Source organism: Anser anser (assembly GCF_964211835.1).
Source record: "Anser anser genome assembly, chromosome: 21".
Lineage (NCBI taxonomy): Eukaryota > Metazoa > Chordata > Aves > Anseriformes > Anatidae > Anser > Anser anser.
The window spans coordinates 6,998,350-7,012,195 of record NC_139742.1 but is presented as its reverse complement, the minus strand read 5'-3'; the positions used below and the strand labels follow the sequence as shown (position 1 = coordinate 7,012,195).

Below are 13,846 nucleotides of genomic sequence, written 5' to 3'. Positions count from 1 at the left end.
TCACGGAGCTCCGGCCCCCCAAAACCCCACAGCAGCCCCCCCCCCAAACCCCACAGCCCCCTTTGTCCCCCCCCTCCCCAGGACCCCCGGCTTCCCCCTCACCTCCCCCCCCGGCAGGAGGCACAAACCCTCCCCCGGGGTTTCGGGGGGCTGCTCGAAGCCCCCGGGGGGGGGAACACCGAGGCTGCCCCCCCCGGTTCCCCCCGTTCCCCCCCCGGGGCAGCTCCTGCGCGCTCCCCGCGTCCCCCGGTGCGCTCGGGAAGTTTTTTTGAGTTGGAGTTTGTTATCACCGCGCCGTGCCACTTGGTGGTGCGTGTGGGTTTTTTTTTTTTTTTTTTCCCTTTTTTCTCTCTTTTTGTGTGCCCTTTTTTTTTTTTTTCCCCTCCTCCTTCCCTCCCCTCCTCTAAACCAAATGAATGAACGCAACGGGCGCTCCTGACCCACCTCCGGGCTCACCTCGGGACGCGTGAATTCATTTTAGAATTATTATCATTATTTTATTTTTTTTAAAAAAAAAAATAGCCCGTGAAAAACGCTCGGCGGCACAAACCCGACAGCTGGTGCCGCCCCCCCCCCCCCAGCCCCCCCCGGCACCCCTCCAACACCCCCCAGCCCCCCCCCCCCGGAGATAGAGGGGCTGGGGGGGGCGGCCAAAAATCGGATCCGAGGGGGGGGGGGGCTCCGCCAAGGCCTTGGAGGGAGGCAGCGGGGCCGCGGCCGCTGCGCCCCCCCCGGCGCAGACCCGAGCCGGAGCGCGCCCCAAAACCCCCCCGCACCCCGCGCCCCCCACCCCCGGCCGCCGCTCCGCGCCCACGGCGCCCCCTGGTGCCCGCTGCGGGCCCCGCAGTGCCGGGGGGGGGCGGCCCCGACCCCAGCTCGGGGCAGGGGCCTCCCCCCCCCAACAGTGCCCCCCCCCCCCCGAATTAAAATTCATCAAATTAAAATTCATCACTAACCCCCTCGTCCAGCCGAGCGCTCCTGCGGCACCCAGGGGTCGGATGCTCCGGGGGGGGGGGTCTCCCCCATCCCGGGGGGGGGCAGAAGCCCTCTCCCTGCACCTGAGAGCCCGGGGCCTCGCTCGCCCCCATCCCGCTGCCCGGCGCCCCAGCAGCTGCTGCCGTCCGCCCTCCCCGGTGGGAAACCCAGAGCTGCAGGCGGCATCTGGGGGAAGGTTTAAAAGCCGGGTGCTCCTGCAGACACCCACGGGTCAGAGGTGCCAAAGCCCGAAGCCCCCCCAGAGCCCCCCCCAGCTGGCTCTGCCTGCCCCAAACCCTCCTGCACCCCGCAGCCCCACAAACCCCGGGGCACGCCACCAGCAGCTTGGTCCCAGCCCGCACCCAGTCTTCCAGGTGCGGAGATCGCCAGCAGAAGGAAAGCATCACCTGGAGACCCCCCCCCATCCCCATGGGATTCATCCCCCCCCCCAGGCGCACCCCTCTCTCCAAACATCCCCTCCCCGGGGGCAGCCACCCCTTGCACCACTCCCGGGGGAAGTTTCTGGGGCTCCCGTCAAGGTTTCAAAGCCCAGAGGGGACAAACACATCTCTGCGCCCCGGGTAACCACGCAGGGTGGGGGAGACGGGGTGCACACAGCAGGGGGTCATGGATAAAGCCCCTGGCAGTGGGGAAGGAGCAGATCCCGCAGCTCCACCAAGCCGCTGAGTCGGGCGCTTTCGGCGGCACGGTTATTTATTTATTTCCAGCCCCGGTACATGACATTTCTCTTCTGAAGAAGGCAGCAACGGCAGCGAGCCCATCACACAGCCTCTCCTGAAAGCAGAGCCTGGAAACCAGCGCCTCATCTGCATATTCATAAGTACCTGATAAATTAATCATGATGGCAGAAGCATTCAGGCTAGAAGGGAGGTGACAGGGGAAGGTTGCACCCCCAGCACAAGCCCGTCCTGGCGCTCGCACACACGCTCCTCACCTCCCAGGCACAAAGTGTTTTCACCCCTCCCGAGCTCCAGGAGCGCCCGCAGGGAAGCGCAGTGCCCCGGGGGCGAGGTGCCGAGCAGATGGGCTGGAGCACCCCAAATCTGGGGGACCTCACGCACGGGGAACCCCCCAACCCCACTCCGTGTCCCAAACCTGCCCTCCACTGGGCTGCCCCACCTCCGCGCTGCGATACAGGTGGCGTTGCTGAGTTCTACCCCCAAGATCCTTCCGTGTCCTTTATCCTTGCACCCATTCGTGTGCCTTGATGGAGAGTCATCGCAATTTTGTGCCTGGCAGCCCTGGAGGGGCCCTGAGGATGAAGCGTGGCAGGGGCAGAGCCGCAGGAGGTGCGAGGGGAGCGGGGGAACCCCACGGCACAGCACAGCCCCGCTGTGCCCAGAGCCTGGGCTCAGCCACAATACAGCCAAATGCTCTCCTCCATGGGCAGATCCCATCCTCAGGGTCCCCTCCGTGTCACCGTGCTGAAGCCCCCTTGGTTCGGGGGACGAGCCACCCCGCACCAGGGGAGGTGCTGCTCCCGTAACTGGGCCGGCGCTGCCTCCCCAGCACGCAGCTGAGCTGTGTGGGCTCAGCACCCGCCTGCTTTCCTCCCCCGCCTGCCCACTTAGGTCAGGGCTGCCTTGAGCCCAGCAAGAGTCAGCAACACACTGTGATGTTTGCAGGGCTCGCTACGATTTTATGCATTGCTCCGCGTGCAAGGGCTGACAGCCCAACCACATCCTCGTGCTGCTGGACTACAAAGAGCCCTTGCCCAGGGGGACATCGCCACGCACCCAAGGGCTCCCTTGGCACCAGGAAGAGCGGCTTCTGTGCTCTGCAGATCCCAGAGCGGGATCCATCAGCTCTGACGAGCCCCTGCCATCTCCCCAGCTCAAAGACGAACGAGCAGGAGCGTGTTTGGGGACCCGCACGTGTTAGCAGATGTTTGAACTACTCCCATGCAGAGATAACAGCATGAGAGCTACGGGGGACACAGCAACGCGGACCGGAGGCTGCTCCTGTTAGCGGCGCGTTTAGTATGTTCGGGTTGGTCTCAGCCCAGGTAATTAGCATCCGAGCGGTAATTATTCACATTTGGCCTTTCTATATCCTGCTTATAGATTTGATGATTAATGCTGCTCCCCACGCTAAGCCTACCCTGGATTCACCGGTGCGCGCCGTGAAAGTTAACAGGGGGCTGTCGTGTGAGAACAGACATCGGGCGCTGCACCCACCAGCGAACACCACACCAGGAAAACCGGAGGAAAGGCACTTTGTGGACAGCCAGCAGGCACCGAGCACCGAGCAGCCATCATCGACACACACATCTCAGCTGCAAAGCAGGAGAAGCAAAACCCCGAGCACCTGGCAGCCACCACCGGGTACTTTGGGGTTTCAGTGGCACCAGGCAGACGCACAGAGCGCATCCCGCAGCAAGCAGAGGCGCAGACTCCCCCCAAACAAAACCCAACAAGGGGTCTCCAAAAAAAGGAGCTGCTGCCCCCACAGGCGAGGAAACAACAAAACTCGGCTGCTACCCTCCCAAATCAGGGCTACGAGAGCTTGGCCAGGCAAAACCCAGCAGCCTTCGGCTTACCTGCCCTCCTCGGCGCCCGTTCTGTTTGCCAGCAGAGGCTCGGGGCGGCCAGCAGCGAGGGAAGGAGCCAGCCCAGGGGGAGAGGGCAGCAGAGGAGCCCCACAGCCCCAGGTGCAGCTCCTGCAGGGGCAGGAGAGAGGAAAAACAGCCCCAACCCTGCTCTTATTTATCCCCACCTCTGGCCCCACGATTGGGCCAGCTGAGCAGTGGGCACCTGCCCCACACCTGCGGGGGGACGAGGAGCAGCATTAACTCTGCGGCTGCTGCTGCCCAGGGGACGGGCGAGGGCTTTCCCCGGTGCTGCCCCCACAAAATGCTCCTTGTCACCCCCTCCACCTGCTCTTACGGGACTGCAGCTGCTCCTTCTCTCCTGCCCGGCCCCATTTCTGATGCTGAAAACGCGCCCGGTGGCCGCAGGGTAGAGCAGAGCGAGGCGCTGCTGAACCCCGCTTTTAATTCCCCCCAAGCAGGGCGAAGCAGAAAGTCACCCCTGTAAGGATGGGGCCGAGCTCCAGGGGTCGTGTTGTGGCCCCACAGGGCAGGAGCAGCCCCATGCTGTAGGACCAGGCACGCCTGCCTTTGGTCCGTGAATATTTCCGCAGTCTCATTTGGGGGGCTTTTTTTTTAAACTACCAACAAAGCCCTGTTTTCCCCCTTTCCCTCTCCACGGTGAGGCTTTTGCATTGAAACGCGTGAAGAGATGTTTATTTTTTCCCCATTTCCCCAGGTTTTACACCATGAAAGTGAATGCTGATGCGAAGGGAGTTTCGAAGTGGGGAAGCCCTGCTCTGAGGTGCCTGTTTGCTCACAAAACCGCCCGTTCCCAAGCTCCCCGAGGACGTTTTGCACAACATCCTCCTCCTCCTCGCCCAGCCATCCTCCTCCTCGCCCAGCCGCCCGGTGCCCCGTGCTGCTCCAGCCTTTGTTCCCCCCTTGCTCGGGGTATGGGGCACTCGGGGGAACTCACCCCTAAGAGGGAGGCTCGTCGGCTGCACGGCTCGGGGAGCAGATTTTCAGAAACCCGCTGTTTGGTTTGGTGCTGGAGAGCAAACACCAGCCCAAATACGCGTGTTGGGCTGGGGGCTTTGCCCTCCTGCTGGTGGAAGGCAAGGGGAAGCTTTGCAGGCAGCGTCCCGCAGGACCTGGGGTGCGGGGTGACCCCGTACAGGGACGAGGCAGTGCCTGGGGGGTCCCCCCATTAAGGTTGCAGGGCTCGGAGCTGGGGCACAGCCACCCCAAGCTCCACCACTGCCCTCCTCCCCTGGCAAGGGCCACACTTGGGGTCCCCACGGCACCGCAGTCAGCCCGTCTCTTCCACCTCTGCAAACCAGAAGGGAAGGAGGTGGCTAAAAAGCCCCCCCCAGGCCAGGACACGGCCACCGCAGCCCACCCACGGCTTGCTCCTGCGGCTCGGTGACAAGAAGGGACACCGGGAAGGATGCAGCCCCCGTTTGTCCCAGCGTTGGTTAAGGAGCCTTCACACGAGAGCTTCGCCGGCACGGCCCAACGCTGCCTGCCGGTTCAGGCATTGCCACGGGCTTAAACCTTGGCTCGGGATCTGTTGACTCTGGAAAATCCCCAGGTTTTGGAGCACGCGTAGTCCAACAAGCAGCACCGGGGTCATCCCGGCTCTTCCCCTTCCACCCACGGAGCACGAAGGCCACGTGCCCCGGTCCGGCGTGAGAAATGCTGGAGGTGAGCACCGGCCAAAGGGATCGGCGGCTTCCAGCGGGGAAGGATCTCAACAGCCCCGCTGGGCTCTGCGCTGTCCCCGTGTCCCCCAGGAGCACCCCAGGGACGTGCCCGCGGGACAGGCAGGACGAGGGGCACAGCCGGAGGCTGGCAGCAAGAGCAGTGCATGGAAATGCTGGGGGAGGGAGGGAACCTCATCCCTCTGCCCCCCAGTTTCAAATTTGTCTCTTTTTGGGGACCTGTAGGTCGCGGTGAGCACGGCCACGCCGCCTGGCTGGGCTGAGCCGAAACGCGAGGAGGTGCCGGGAGTTGGGAGATGCTCCGGCCGGGCAGAGCAACGCGCGGGGAAGCCAACCAGTATTGCACCGGTATTTCATGTAATGATGTCTTTATGTCACCTCCTGCCTGGATTTACTGGGTTCAGGCAGCGGGACCGGCTTTGATTCCTGGTCCACAGGTGGGAAACTGAGGCAGCGTGCGTAGGGTACGGTGGGGCTGTGGCAGAGCTGGCAGCCCAACCCGCGGCGTCTGCATCCACCAGGACCCCGCGCGGCTCTCCCATGGATATGCAGTTTGTCTTTTACTTCCCCCCCAGGGAGTCCTCTCCCTTCTTCCCCCCTTTAATTATAAAAATTAGTGGGTTTGAGGTATCTTCGAGGGGGTCTCTTTTCCTGTGTTGACAAAGTGCACCACTTGATGACTCTAACCCCAAATTCTCCGTGACACAGATACCCTGGCAATTATAAAATACTTCCAAGCTCGCTCCATAAACCCCTTTGCTGTTGCTATTAGTATGCATTAACATTTTATTGGTGTTACAGGATGAAACATCCAGTCTTGCAGCTCCAGTGGGCTTGGGGATTTCCAGCATCCTGCAATATGTATCCGTGCAGAGGAAATTAAAATGTGGATGGATCAGCAAGATACAGTCAAATCCTCTACAGTAATTTGGAGAAGACTAAACTCTGGTGCTAGTGGAGCATATTCCAAGCTATCTAATAGAGAGCTGATGATCTCTGTAACAGCCTTTTTGTAAGTTTTATTCTTGCCTACAAGGGAATTTGTTCAAAGGGGAGATGTAATACCTAAACTAATATTTTTAAAGGTGCATGCTCTGCGCACGGAGAAAGGAAGGCACTTTGCAGAACAGCCGCTTTCGGTGATCAACTAGCACCCCATAAAAGAACCTAATCCAGTAACTTAACATCTAGCTGGAATTTCTCTATCACCACCCCACCAGACGATTTTACGTAGTTTGTCACCGTTGCAGGCTGTGTCGACGCTTACCAATATTGGAAGAGTTTGGTCCTTTAGCAATGGCACATTGATTTCCTCCAGCAGCGTTACCCCTTCTGGATGAAACCCCAAGCGCTGCGTCTACACGGAGGCTGCAGAAGAGCAGTGCTGTGCTTTGCAGAAAACCGGGAGGAATTCAGGTTGAAATAGATAATTCGGGTATCTTGACTCATGCAACGCAGTCTACTTGGATTTCTCCCTCCCAGGTGTCTCAGAAAGACCCGGTAAGAAACTGTTCCTCTACTCTCTCTCCTTCCTCCCCTTGTAGGATCAGCAAGGTCCTTAACCCGCTTTGTAGGAAGGCAGCACGTGCTCGGGAGGACCCACACACAGCTCGGGGACCCCAGCACCACTCCCGCGGGACCCAGCCCTGGTCCCAGGGGTCCGCACGAGTCGAGCATCAGGGATCCCACATTCTAACAAGGGATTTGGGTGTTGTTTATTAGCAGCATTGCAGCTGCAACTGGGAACGTGGGGAGGGACTCGTTCCAATTTTAGCTGACTGCATTCACGCCCTGCGTGGAGCCGGCTGGTGTGGACATTCCCGAGCCCAAGCTTTTTATAGCTACCAGAAGCGCCCACTCCACCCCCTCAAAAGCCTTTTCCAACCCCCGAAGCCTCCGAGCTGAGGATGCCCATCGTGGCTCAGCCCGCCCTAAACCCTGTTGAGCTGCAGGCAGCCCCATCTCAGTTCGGCTCACCCCAGCTGGAAGCTCAGCGCCGCTTTCCCAAGAGCAATCTGGAGAAAGCTGCATTTGCCCCAGGACACTCGAGGAGTCAATGGGAAGAGCGCTCACCCCTGAAGGGGAAGCTGTATGACACGTTAAGAGAACAAAGATCTCTTCTCTGGCTATTAGAGCACCAAGCGACCTCCAAAAGTCCCACTGAATTCTATATCTGGGCCAGGAAAATCCTTCCTGAAGCAGCAACGAGACCCCCGCAAGCCTCTCCATCACAGAGGGTTCCCACCAGCACGGCAGCAGAAGTGGGGTTTGGTTTTATTAGCAGTTATCACAACCACCAATTCTGCCTTTTCCCCCCCATTTCTGCCTCCCTGCCTCTTGCAGGACGGGAGGAGGTCAGCGTGGCTGCAGGGACACGGTGGCACCTCCATCACCGCTCCCTCCTCGCTCCCGCTCCCCTCCCCATCCCCTCCCTCTCAGCAATCTCCACGGTTTCGGGGTGCACCAAGACCCCATTTTCACCCAAGGGGAACCGGTCTGCTTCAGCCAGCCCCAGCGCTGTCCTGAGATCCACCACCAGCTCCTTGGGGTGTGAAGTTCGTCCTCGAGGCGGCCAGCACGGGTTTTGCTGCTCAACAAACGCCGGTCCTGCAGCGGGGACGCCTTCGTTTATTTAATAGCAGGAGCCCAGCGCTATGCCACGGAAGCAAGCCGCAGACCAGGGACAAGTTAACACAGCAACAATGGCATGAAACAGTTCTATTTTTTATTCTTTTCCTACTATCACCGCACGAGGCTGCTTCTCTTAACTCTTACTTCATTTATTACGGGCTGTCACGAGCGGTCATTTATAAAAGAGGGCTGCAAAGAGACGGGGGGAGGTTGGCGGCGATGGGCGAAACGCGCCCCACGTAGGGGCGACAGCTGCTGACCAGAAACCTCTCACGGACCGGCCCACGTTCTGCAACCCCAAAGGATCCAGTTCTGAAATCCGGATTAAAAAACCTGGCTCGGTCAGCGGGCTGAGCGGGACGATGGGGAGGAAGCCACGGCGTGTCCGTCGCACTCACTGAGGGACGCGTTCAAGACGAACCCGAGCGCCTTCACAGAAAACATCTGGGATCCCAGATGACATTTTCTGCTCGCCATCCGTCCCTCCACGCTGCCGCCACTTTTAGCAGCGCACTCACACAGTTGGCCTGTGCTGACGGAGAGGATAAAACGGTGACAAGGAAACCAGCATTTGCTCAGCACATCCACGCCAGCTCCGGCTGCTCCTGCAAAGACCCAGGTAAAATTTTCTGCATAAATCCAACAACGCCGCCGAGCTAACCCGACGCTGGAAGTCCTGAGTCAGCACCTACAGCAGGACAGGAGAAACATCTGAAGAAAAAGGGTTCCAGTTCCCAGCCAGCCTCAGGAACAAGGTTCAGACGTCCTTTGGTCACGAGAGGCTCTGATCTTCAAGAAGAATTTGCTGGCTTGGGAGCAGGCGGCGCACATCACCCACCTGCCAAACCCAAGCTGGGAAAGGAGGGGGGGGGGAAGCAGGCATAGCACAGAAGTTAAATAAATAATAAAACATTGTACGACAGAAAGAAAGAGGCTAGCAAGGGCACAAAGACGGGCTGAACGTGCTTGCTTCGTGCAGTTAAATAACGAGTCAGTTTTGGTGTAAGACACCGACAAATACGACAAATGCCTCCGCACAGCACCTGCCGAAGGCTGCGGCCAGCAGCGAACACCCCGAAGTGGGAGCAGACCCCAGCCCAAGAGAGACCAACACAGGCACTGGTGCAAAACACAGAGACTTTAATTAAAACCACAACGTTGGCGGAGGTGGGGAGCTGCGCTGGGCACGGAGCAGCCCCGGGTGCTGCTGCTGCATGCGCGGACCCAGCGGGAGAGGAGCGGAGCCCCCAGGGCCAGCGGCACCGGGGGAGGTGGAGGAAGGCGAGCGGCCGAGCGCCATGCTACAGGGACACGTCCCAAGTGGTGGGTAAGACTCAAAAGTTAGCTGCTTGAAGTCTGAAAAGCCCTAGCAGGACAAAAGTGCAGAGGCGGGCAAGCAAAAGCTCTCCGTGAGCCCCGTCCCACCTCCTTGGAGGGTCCCAAGCCCAGGGACGCCATCCCTGGGGGTGCAGGGGAAGGGAGCACCTCCCCACCCGTTTTTGGTGCTGTATTTCACATTCTCAGGGTCCCTCCCAGCATCTAGAGCATGGATGGGTGCCAACACTTCCACCCATCCTTCTACGTGCAGCCCCATTTCCCTAAGATCACCGGGAGAGATGCGTTCCCGTCCGTTGGGCAGCTTTGGGAACCCCAGGCTTTAGCTCAGCCCTCACCAGCCGGACGCCGTACAGCCTCTAAAGCAGGGTGACACTTGCCAAAAGCCACGCAGCGAGGCGAAGGGACACAGACGGAGGAGCCTGGGGTCTCTGCTCCAGGACCAGCGCCCCCCAGCCCCAGCAGACACGGAGATCTCCTGCCCCGTTCCTGGAGCGGATCCGTTTGGAGAGCAGAGGTGATACGCGCATCCTAGTAACAACTTCGCAGCAAAACAAGTCTTGAGTCTTTCGTTTTCATTTCAAATGCGCCTTTATAAAGTTGTTTGGGGCAGCTCAGAAGGTCCTGGCCCTGCCCCCCACCAGCTGCTAGCCCAGGACCAAGCCACGCCGCAGCCAGGGCGGAAAGCTCAGCTTCAGCTCTGCGGGCACCTGCGCTTCCCTGCCTCTCATCTGGCCTCTTCTCTTGCTCTCCCTCCATGAGCTCCTAGGAGAGCCTTCACAAGAGGGAGGGAGTAGGTCTGGCAAGAAGGAAATTGTGAAAAACCCTCCCAGGCAGGCATTTTCTTTTCCCCCTTGACAGGCAGAGTAAAGCAGTGCGGCAGCACAAGGCAAGCAGCCCGGCTGGGGCAGCCCCACCGCCCTCCCCGCAGGCTGCAGGAGCACGGAGAAGGGACCCTGCTGCCCCCAGCCCCAGCAAACACCCAGCCAGAGCTCACCCCCCTGCCAAACCCAGCTGAAGACCCCCCCTCCACCCCAGCTGCAGGCTTGCAGACCCCCTCGGCCAAGCCACGTGGACACGACAGCGCTGCGCAAACACGGCACCAGCCACTTCTGCCCCCCAGGTGATGCTGGCGCCCATCCGGACCGTGGCCCCATTCATTCCTCTGCTGCTGGTGGCTCTGGGAGCGTGGGCCTGCTGCCCGAGGTCCAGCACAGAAGCACCAGCAGGTAATGAGAGGGAAAAGAGCTTTTTTCCAGGTACAACCCGCTGTCCTGGGCTACTTACGCCTTTTGTTTCCAGCACAGGTAGCACAAGGCGTGTAAAGCCGCATGCTTGTCCCCGCGCTGCCTTCGCTCCGGGGATGCCTCCCTAAAAGGGCTGGGACCACGCTGCTTGGTGGGGAAAGCCCCTCGCTGGGGGGCTGCTCGGCAGTTTCTGACCATGCAGCAGCAACCGCGGCCACCTCGCCCCACTGAGGCCAGCAAAGCAAGGAGGAGGAGATGGGGAGTGCAGAGGGCAGGCTGGACCCAAGCGATCCCTAAACAGCGACGAACGTGTGCGAACGTGTGATGGTTTGTGCCCGTTGACTACGGAGGGGAGGGAGCCTGAGCAGGCGCTGCTCGAGCAGCGTCTTTGCATAGCCATTCCCACAGAGCCGGGGCCCTCAGCTCCAACTCAGACCCCACAGCCCTGCAGGCTCCTCGCTTCACCCGAGAGAAGAGGCGGTGGTGTGAAAGGAAGACCCAGGGAAGCTTGCAGAAGTGACGGAGGGAGGTGGCTTTCCTTATCTAGAATAAGGGAGAGATGGTACCCTGGGCTTCCAGCAACCCGCAGCCCTTCCCTACAGCCCCCTTTACCCATTTAACAATCCCCCGTGCAAGCAAAGGTGGCCGCGTACAGACACGTGCAGGCTCACACCTCACCCCTCGCAGTGGTTTCCAAACCAAACAGCAACAGGAAACTTCAATGAAATTCAAAAGGGAAACTGCAGTTACCCCTGCCCAGCGCGTACACACGCGCCTTCCTCCCCTCCACACCCCCCTTCCTCCCGGGAAGGAAAGCAGGGGGAATTTGCTGCAAGGCAGCCCCTCATCAAACCCCCTTTGTGCCCAGATCCGTGGGCGCAGCAGAGCGGAGCAGCGCAGCCCCGGCTCGGTCGCTTGAGGGACAGCCCCGCGGCGGGGGCTTGCAGGAGGAGCTGCTCTGGTCCCGTCTCTCCCGTGCGAGGCCGCCAAGCGCTTCGGATCCGTGGTTGCCTGATGAGGATGCGTAGGAATGAATGGGCTGTGCGACGGGCGAGGTGATGAGGAGGGGGTGAGGGGAGGAGGAAGAGCGCCGCCGCTGCGCCTCCGCGGCCTCGGCTCCTCCCGCGGCCTCCTTAGGACGTCACGGGCTGGATGGGGAGCAGGCTGCCGAACTTAAAGTGCTGGATCACAGGGAACTTCTCCAGGCACTGCGGGAGGGGAGATAAAGAGGGGTGAGTTCGGGAGACAGTTCCGCCTGGCACAGGCAGCCAGAGCTACAGCCTGCCCCCGGGCGCGGGAGGCAGCGAGCTCGGGGCCGCTGGCTCAGATCAGGCAGAGCAGCAGCTCGTGGGGGGGACCAGTCCGACGCCCCCACCCCATATTCCAGCAGGCTCTTCACCCCAGGAACACTTCATATTGGTGACATCCCCATTCACTGAGCCAGAGCCTTTTCCTTGCTGCAGTTCAGGCCAGGAGCATGAGCCGAAGAGGCACGTTTGTGTCAGCAGCTTTCTCCCTCACCACCTCTCACTGCTCTAGCCGATTCCTTTGAAGAGTTTCACCCTACAAACCCTTGGAGAAGCGCAGAAAGCCCCCAGGGAGGAGGCTCTCCCTCCCCAGGACAGTGTCGTCCACGCTCCAGCTTTGAGGCACCATCTTGCAGCCACGAGGCGCTGCCCAAATCACACCGCAGACTGTCAGGCCTTTGGTAGACAAGTCCCAGTGATTTCGCTGCCACAGTTTAAGATGCGATCCTATTCCCAGTGACCCCTCACTCCTGAAATTCCCACCCCTATTGCAGAGTAAGGATAGAGGGAGAGAGGATCACAAATGTCCACTGCAAGCAGCTCCGAGCTAAGCTGCCTTTCTCCAGCTGAGGCCGGGCTCTGTGCAGGAACAGCCAGGCTGGGAGGGCTCATCCCTTCTGCTCACCTTCCTGCCAGGGCACAAAGACCAGTGACTGTGGTCAATGACCACGTCAACGTTTTCCAAAACTTGCCTGACAGAGCCACTCAGAGCTCTATTTTTGAGTCATTATGGATTCAGACCGCCCAGAACTCACACAGGACAGACTCATCTTCAGACACACAAACCTCGGCACTACGTGCGCTGTGTCTGCACTAACATCAGGCACGTTACCTGCCGGTGGTCAGGCTAAACAGGAGGGCTGCAGACCCTCACTGTGCTGCAGTGGGGGCTCTCATCAAGAGTGACATGGGCACGGCTAATGGCATGAGGTGAGAAGGTGGCCACGAGGTAGAAGGCTGAGTTGTTCCCTCCCTAGACTGCACAATATAAAGACGAGGTCTCCATGTCTTGGAAAGCCTTTCTGCTGTTCCCAGCTGAGACACAGTTCTGCAGCTAGGAGTCTTATTCCGCAGGAGATGTGAAGTACATCCCACCAACGCACAGCAGCTACGAGCTAACAGGAGTCCAGCTAGTCCCAGCAAGTCCTTGGCACAAGCAGCCCAGAGCCAGGGCGGTGGGGACGCCGCACGAGGCAGGCACCCCGGCTGCAGAGGAGCAGCAGGAGGGCGTCCGACCCCACCAGCAGCCCCTCAGACAGACCTTGGGACAAAATACAGAGCCCGTTCCTCCAGGCACTTCTGTCAAAGCACCGTTCTTTCTTACCAAAGGGAGGTGAGATCCACGTGGCAGACACAACTCTCCTTTCCATAGGAAAGAGCCTCGTGCCCTGCACAGGCGGAGGCAGGAAGCCTGCCCACATGCTGTCATCACGGGCAAGCAGCGGGATTTGTGCTCAGAAGCCCAGGCCTGTGGCAAGCCGGTTGGAAGCAGAGGTCAGACAACTTCCAACAAAACCAAACTGCTTGCAAGCAGGCTGGAGCCAAAACAAGTTTGGAAGGGGTGAAAATACACCATGGCTGTATCCACTCTTGGGGAAGAAGTCATGAAAAAACCCACAAGGCAAGGCACCATCAAGAAGTCAGTCCTACAACCGTCGGGGCACATCACCTTCAAAGCCTCCCCAACACTTCCAAGCACGCAGAGTGGCCGCCATCCCTCTGCACAACCACTCAGACAAACCCTCAGAGGAAGCAGCACAGGACAGTAGTGACGTGAAGGAAGGACGGGGAGAAATGAATACTGGAGATGTTGACAGCTGGAAATGTCATCCCAACTGGCTCCAAGGAGTCCCACGGAAGACCGAACTGGTTTGGGCTCCTGATGAAGAGACTTTCCCAGCAGTTGGAAGAACGGGAATAAATCCATTCCAGTTACCAAATCGACAGCCCGAGAAGAAAGGAGCAGAGACACTTCTCCTCCTCTCTCCAGCAGGACTGGCACAAATCGTGTGGATTATTAGAGGTGCCAAGAGGATCCTCCTTGCACGGAACTGCTGTAGGTAGCACCAGCTCGATGGA

At 59.7% G+C, this 13,846-nt stretch overlaps 1 protein-coding gene and 1 long non-coding RNA gene across 6 annotated transcripts in view; one reads left to right on the top strand and one right to left on the bottom strand.

Moving 5' to 3' along the window:
- The first annotated feature begins 4,417 nt into the window (after nt 1-4,417).
- Nucleotides 4,418-11,064, top strand: LOC310885090. Of its 3 annotated transcripts, XR_014574551.1 has the most exons (4): nt 4,418-5,595; nt 6,049-6,259; nt 6,333-6,747; nt 7,591-11,064. It is a non-coding gene; the product is annotated as an uncharacterized lncRNA (long non-coding RNA). The 3 variants fall into 3 exon arrangements; XR_014574550.1 differs by having other exon boundaries at nt 6,498-11,064; XR_014574552.1 differs by having other exon boundaries at nt 6,333-11,064.
- Nucleotides 9,000-13,846, bottom strand: part of PTPA (protein phosphatase 2 phosphatase activator) — a 25,773-nt gene continuing 20,926 nt past the window's right edge. For 2 of the 3 annotated variants that reach the window (XM_083807942.1, XM_083807943.1), the window contains one exon: nt 9,786-11,668. In XM_083807942.1, coding sequence (XP_083664068.1) covers nt 11,594-11,668 — 75 coding nt within the window. In that variant the 3' untranslated portion in view covers nt 9,786-11,593. Of the gene's footprint in view, nt 11,669-13,846 lie in introns of all 3 variants that reach the window. The other variant, XM_083807941.1, reaches the window with a different exon arrangement.